The sequence below is a fragment of the Orbicella franksi genome, chromosome 7 (assembly GCF_964199315.1).
Source record: "Orbicella franksi chromosome 7, jaOrbFran1.1, whole genome shotgun sequence".
In the NCBI taxonomy this organism is placed as follows: domain Eukaryota; kingdom Metazoa; phylum Cnidaria; class Anthozoa; order Scleractinia; family Merulinidae; genus Orbicella; species Orbicella franksi.
Window position 1 is genome coordinate 22,838,997 of NC_138151.1, and position 7,328 is coordinate 22,846,324.

At 36.2% G+C, this 7,328-nt stretch overlaps 2 protein-coding genes across 2 annotated transcripts in view; one reads left to right on the plus strand and one right to left on the minus strand.

Moving 5' to 3' along the window:
• Positions 1-2,191: 2,191 nt before the first annotated feature.
• LOC145493674 (MAM domain-containing glycosylphosphatidylinositol anchor protein 1-like) lies at positions 2,192-6,307 on the minus strand. Its single transcript, XM_081473143.1, has 4 exons — positions 6,130-6,307; positions 5,782-6,033; positions 3,770-4,036; positions 2,192-2,552 (listed from the first exon to the last, which is right to left on the minus strand). Exons 1-4 carry the CDS (start codon positions 6,305-6,307, stop codon positions 2,266-2,268), a joined length of 984 nt encoding a protein of 327 aa, XP_081329269.1. The 3' UTR covers positions 2,192-2,265.
• A 48-nt stretch (positions 6,308-6,355) lies between these two features.
• LOC145493675 (igLON family member 5-like) overlaps positions 6,356-7,328 on the plus strand; it is a 2,753-nt gene continuing 1,780 nt past the window's right edge. Inside the window, exon 1 of the mRNA XM_081473144.1 lies at positions 6,356-6,382. Within this exon, the coding sequence (XP_081329270.1) occupies positions 6,356-6,382 (27 nt within the window). The remainder of the gene's footprint in view (positions 6,383-7,328) is intronic.

Sequence of the window (7,328 nt, forward strand, 5' to 3'; positions counted from 1 at the left end):
GTTAGATTTTGCCTGTGTATACACAATTTCTCTGAACTTTGAAATTCATTTTCTTTAGTTCCCATGGGATACTGTCACTTTGCCATCAAAACGTCCTACAGTACCTGGGTTACATAACATTGAATACCATGATGACATAACTTAAGACCTTGTGGAAAGCAGTTTATGGTGTTAACCATTGGGTAGACGGTTTAATATGAAGCCTGAGATATCCACTATACAGTATATGCATTGCACCAATCTGAGTACTGGTTTGTACATACAAGTTATGCAATGCTTTCAAACGGTATATCATGGAATATCCCACAAGTCAATTGCATTTTTTGGGTAAACACACAAGCCTTTAAGCGAGTGTGCATACATTGGTTGCAATAGTTAGTAGGATATTCCACGTTATACCATGAGAGAGCGTTGCTTATTTAAAACTATTCCACAGTATGCCAGAGCCTGAAATAGTCAGTGGCCAACACAATCAATGCGACCTACACGCAGAATTCATTTTTTAAGGATTTGGCTTTCTATTGTTGTGCAAACTCGACAATGTTTTGAAAACTCTTTCAGAATGCTTAGTAATTAAAATTCATGACACAGAATACAATAAATGTACAGTAAAACCATGCTAATATGGTCAGCAACAGACCGTGAAAATTTAGCCTCATTAACAGGGTAGGGTCAAATTTCATGACCGGTCAAAATTAAGTGACGTCTTAACATATATATCACAACTGCACTTCTAAACAGCTGTTATGTAAGCATCGGGAATGCAGATATCATTTTTAAAAAATTGAAACTTCAATCAGTACATGCACTATTAACAGTGGAAAGACGAACACAACTGGTTTGAGCAGCCGTAAAAAAGGGGGTAAAATTATAAAGGTTGGGATTTTAGAATGTGGCCAATGGCCACATTAACGGGGTTTTCTTATAAGAAAATGTAAGCATTTTGCCGAGACAAAAAAAGCAGCCATAATGACAAGGTTAACATAAGGTGGGGTTCCACTGTATGTGAAATAAAGTTATTATAGTCAGACGCTCGCAAAATTCTCACTGAGTTTGAAACGCTGAAGCCAAGCAAAAATACAGAAAGTTTCAAAAACTCTCTCAAAATGTTAGTTGATTAAAATCAAAAAAGGAAAACGCAAAGACAAGCTTGCAAAATTTGCACTGAGTTGGAAACACTAAAACCAAGGAAAATATGTCCAAAATCAATGTGGTAACTCTTTATCAGAAAGAAAAACACCTTTGACTCTACTCCTGGCTGCCGTCACTGTCAATTATGCGACAAACTCTTTTGCATTCTCGTTGTGGACTCATCGCCTGATTTTCCGTCAAAAAGTTTATAACCACAATTTTTTAGTCGTCACGGACGACCCGACGACTGCAAATATGGATCCTTAAGTTCAATTAGCAAAAATACAAAAAAAGTCCTACTATTAAACGTTACTTCTTTTCTTCGCGATCAAAATTTGTATCCCGCCTGATTCAACGAACTGCAAAAAGTTTGGAAGGTTTCACCCATATCACAGATAAAATCAAAATCCAAAACTGAATCACATATAAAGCCATATAAACGGTGAAAGACTAAAAGTCGTCATTTTAACAGAGATGGTTGTAAAAAAACAAAAAAAACAAAAAAAACAAAACAAAACACTTTATCATTGCTTCTTACATTTGATAAGTGTGGGAAAAATGTGTGTGAAAACAAATTCAAAACCAGCTTTCAAAATATAACGCTTCAGTTAGCAGTGTTTTGTTGTTCAACATTTCACTTTCTGCTGCGTTTTGAACCTCATACGGTAATTATCGCCCAGAGAAAACTGGGCTCTGACATGGCTCAAACAATACTTGAAAGAACTGGAAATGGCACAATCTACTAAATTTCTGCGGGAGTGAGATCCCAGTGCACAATGGAAAGTTGAGTGTAATACCATCGAGTATACAACAGTTTTCCTGTATTCTGTTTCGCTGTATTTTCTATCAGTATGGTATGGAATAAACCAAGATACAAAATATTTGTGCTGTGTCGAAAATATATTCTAAAGGTCGCTTTGAAAACGGTTTGAGATCACATCCACCCCAGAAAACACCCTTTCTACATAATATGGTCTTTTTTGGTAGTCAAGGAGAGAGAGTTATTACATGTAGTTAGAAAAGGAACCATCAGAGCCAATCTATCATTAACAGTCCCTAGACACTAAAACCTGGTGAACACATTGTGTAAACTGCATATATAGCTCCTCTGCCCTTCTTATTAAACTTTTCTAACTAAAAACTCATGTAAAAAGATGTCATTGCATTCTTACATTGCACATTAATGTTCATCACTGTAAATGCCACTCCACAAGTGTTGTTTGCAGTGCAGTTGTATTCTCCAGCTTGAGCTCGATTGATGTTAGTGATGTTCAATGGGTTTCCCTTGATATGCTCACCAGATGTGACGTTTGTCCACACTACAGTTGGATCAGGAATACCTGCCGTCACATTACAGAACACTTCCACATTGTCACCTTCTATGATGTTTTTATTTTCGACCTGCTCCACAGATGCTGCGACTGAAAAAGACAATCAAATGTAAATGAAAAGTATGACATAACTTACGTTACATCAGCTACACTATGGGCTGCATTACGTAACTTGAATTGGTTCCTCAATGAAAGAAGTTAGATTTTCTGAAACACAGAGTTAATTACTATATGCAAAGTACGTGGTTAAAGTACTTGAGTTACATATATATGTGTGGAAAAGGACTGAAGAAATGATCACAAGTTGTTAGAGGTAATTTACCAAGTAACATGCCTCCCGGCAGCTGGGATTTTTGAGCCTATTATGTTTACTTAAGTGAAGTATTTTTTTCTTTCAGGTTAAGTGGCATGCCTGAGCTAGCTAGTTTTACATCTGTAGCTAAACGCATCAACCACTATAAGCATAATTCAACATTTCACATTTTTTTTAACATGCCATTCAAAAGTTATCAAAAACCCATGAACCCATTATTCATAGTCATGATATTTGATATTATCCATTACATGGTCAATATCAGCCCATGAATTTTAAATTAAATTTGAACTGATATAAAATGAAAAAAAAAAAACTTTCATGGCCATGGAAAATTTGAAACACCCTAAAGTTGCTTTTACAGAACATTAATGTACATGACATCTGACATGATATAATTCAAGACCCATGAAGAATACTTCGTAGACGGATGAAATTTGGAACATATAACAAACTTGCATTCCATGGCATAAAATGTCCGTGAAAATGTAAACCTAAACTTCATGACCTATGAAAAGCATCTAATTTTCTGGTCATAAATTTCCATGAAAGAATTTTTCGCACACACCATGAAGTATTCGTAATGGGATTAATGTATAATGTATGTGACTGCATAGTCCTTGTAATGCTAGAGCAAACTTTAAAACACGTTTTCTTGGGACAAGATCAAAGAACAGCTATGAAAGCTTTCGATATTAAGCAATATGATGGGATCATTATTTGATGCCGGTAATTGGCACAAAATAATTATTATACTAAGTCTTTGGATAATCCAAATTTTGCATATGCCAGTTGTTGCAGATGCAGTATGAAAAGGTTAGAGTCATGCATATATTCGTAGCCTAGCCACTCACTTCTCCGGGCAATCTTCTTCCTTCTTCCTTGTGCTAACACCCAATTAATCTGTTTTTGACTGATTGCTTCAATTCGGCTCTTAAAATAATTTATAGTTCTAGAGATGCAGTATAGTTAATCAAAAATAAATGCACCTTACCCTCGATAGTCAAGACAGTATCATTACTTGTTCCAATCCCTTGGATAGAATTATTAGCCTCGCATCTGAACACCAACTTGCCAGCATTTTCCATTGTTTTTATCCAGGTTCCTGATATTCCCATATCATTAATCACAGTGTCATTTTGATACAACAAATAAGTATGTACTGGTGGGTTGGCTTCGGCAGTGCAGGTGAAGTGTATTACAACTCCTGCACACACTTTGCTTATTGTATTTGTGGTTAAGATGACATTTTCAGGTCCATCTGCAAAGAAAAACACACTGCAATTTTTCATCTGAGACGGACTTAATTCATTCTTGTTTCTGTACATGTATTCAAATGGTTAGGACGCAAATTGCAATACGCATATAAAAGTTCGCTTACAATTATACATGTACAATGTACAGTGATGTTAAACATGCCATCTCAGTGCATTAAATAGTAAAAACTGGTAACTCAGTACATTTAGCTATCTTAACCATGCTTAAGAGCTTGTGAGGACTAGCTAAGGTTCCACTCATGTTCCACTCATGACACCAACTTGAACCTTTCCTCTAATTAAAATAAATTATACATTCAACATGTGTGCTAATTATAATATCTTGAGTTTCCCATGATAGAGAAAAGGTAAGGTAAAGTAGAGCGAAGTCTACATGTCAGCCTGCTAGCCCATCAGGCTGGTCCTTATATCAGATTTCTGTCACATAAGGTGACCGGGGTTATTTAACACTCTCTGGATGGGATTGTTATAATCAATTGCAGAGTTACTCTCAGCAGTAAATTCCCTGGGACTAGAACACAAAATAGTTTCCTGTACTCAAAATGCAATAAAAGTGGAATGTTACATTTGAATCAACCATTAACTTCATTAGCTATATAATAAATGTGAAAGCTAAGAAGAGTTCTATCATGCTCATTGGGGTCTCAAAAGACCATTTAAATCACACAAGGTCACGCTCATCTACGTGCCTTTCAATTCTGTCAGATTGCAATTAGTACATTTTAAGGATAAAACGGACAACTTCAAATACTGCAGAACAGTGCTAGTGAGTGTATAATCACATCCATTGAAAAATGTGAGAGAGATTATGTTGGCAAAATGTCTCATTTATTCTACTGGATTCATGCAAAACAAACTGGTTCTTTCCACAGAAAGTAACATGTTCAACATTCCTAAAGGGAGCCACCTTAAGATGGGGTTACAAAAACCCTTTTTGTAAACGGACAACTTCAAATACTGCAGAACAGTGGTAGTGAGTGTATAATCACATCCATTGAAAAATGTGAGAGAGATTATGTTGGCAAAATGTCTCATTTATTCTACTGGATTCATGCAAAACAAACTGGTTCTTTCCACAGAAAGTAACATGTTCAACATTCCTAAAGGGAGCCACCTTAAGATGGGGTTACAAAAACCCTTTTTGAAGAGAGACAATGGCTTCAAATTAGCTTCAATCACTTGTGACTGGTCATAACACAATAAACATTCAGACAAAATGTTTTAGGTGTTCATGGTTTTGTAAGTTTGACTGTAAGTGTCCATACTTTTCCTAAATATATTTTTAATTGTTATACGTATTTATGTTCATCTTCTCCAGCTTATACAGTCTGTATCTTGTCATTAAAACGTTTCTATAACATAAATAATAATTTTCATCTCATTGTCCCTGAAAATTGAGCTTTCCTGTTGCAGCAATGAAACCCCTTTAGAAAAGTATTAAATTGTCTAGTAACACTTGCATACATGTGTCATCCTCCATTTCCTGGTTATTTGGAAATCCACCCCAGCCAAATTCCATTAACTAGATTCCCAAATTATTTCCATGTACCCACACAGTGTACATCTCCAGCTGATTAACACATTGTTGTAGATTCAATTTCCTTCACATGCAAGTGTTTTTGTTCATAATTTAATACAATGTAGCTTCTCCAGCTTACTGAATCTGCAACAGTGTACTAACCTAAATCTGGGTGTATTTTTGTTAATATTGACAAGAAGATGTTCTTACATTGCACATCAATGCTTGTCACTGTAGACTTCTCTCCACAAGTGTTGTTTGCGGTGCACCTGTATTCTCCAGCTTGAGCTCTGGTGATGTTAGTAATGTTCAGTAATTTTCCCTCAGTGGGGTTATAACCACCACCCTGCACTTTTGTCCAAATGACAGTAGGATCAGGAATGCCAGTTACATTACAGTACACTTTCACATTGCCACCTTCCTGGACAGTTTCATTCTCTGCTTGTTCCATAGCTACTGGAACTGGAAACAAAAATGAAAAGCCACTTAAACTGACTGGATAATAAAATATTCTAGCTAGTGAGTACAGTGTATACAGCATACTTTCCTGAACCTAACTGGCAGCCCAGTCAAAATGATTTCGAGTAATAGGCAAGATGGTTAGAATAGTAGATAGCAGAGGCTGAAGGCCTTTGGACAAAGGCCAGTGACCCTTGCCCACAAGGGGGTCTGAGAGCAGGGCCCCTCCCAAGGAAATTTTGAAAATGTTAGCTTCCAAAGGTTGCATCTGGTGCATTTTAGGGGTTAAACTCAGCCCCTATTAGACAGCTTTTAGATAACTCTAATGGAGAGCTTTCATTTCAAATCCCAGGTATTTTCCACTAGTAGCAAAGATAAAGAATCAGTTGCCTTGATATTTTCTACACACAAGAAAAAAAAAGGTTTCACTTGTTTTCAGAAAGCACGAATACAGATTTGTTTGATAAAAACGTGGTCATTTGCACCTCATTAATGGTACTCATGGTGTTAAAGTAAGTTAATGGTCAAAGAAAGCATGCAAAAGTCTTTTTTAGGAAGTTGAAGATGTTAACCAAAATTTTCAAATCCATTGAGCAATATAATGTATAAATACAAAACTATAGGTTTCTAAGTCCACATACGTGTACGTGATACCTTACAGAAGAACAATATTTAGAAATTTTTGGTCTAGCAGAGGAAGCTCGTTTAGAAGCCATCTTTTTCAAAACTGCAAGAGCACTGACTGCTAACCATTCACATGGCTCATTTACCACATAAATGTTCAAGGTGTTCCTAGGCCCCAGTAGCCCCTCCACTCACCATGCAAGATGTGTTCATGTATGGCTTGATTTGTTGTGAGGAATGTTGGAATTTATCTTTTGGTTACAATTTGAACTACATGTAGTAGAGACCTCATGTTTGTTATCAAATGAATGAACTTTAGCAGCAGAACATCAGGCTGAACTGGGGCCCCTAAAGTATCTTCAGCACCTTGACACATTGTAAGTTATTTATATTAAAGCTCTGCTCAACAAATTGATGTCAGTTTAATTTTTCATGCGTCTGAGTAGAAAATGTTATGACATCAGTAAAAAACAGTTTGACTTTGGTAAAAAAGCAATTAACTTGTGTGTTTAAAAGGTGGTGCTCGGTGATGCTGAGTTAATTGCCATTTAACAAATTTAATTCACTTACCATTTACAGTCAGGGCAATATTGTTTGTGCTTGATACATTTTCCACAAGTTGATATGCTATGCAATTGAAAATTCCTCCTCTTGATATCTTCTCTATCCATGTT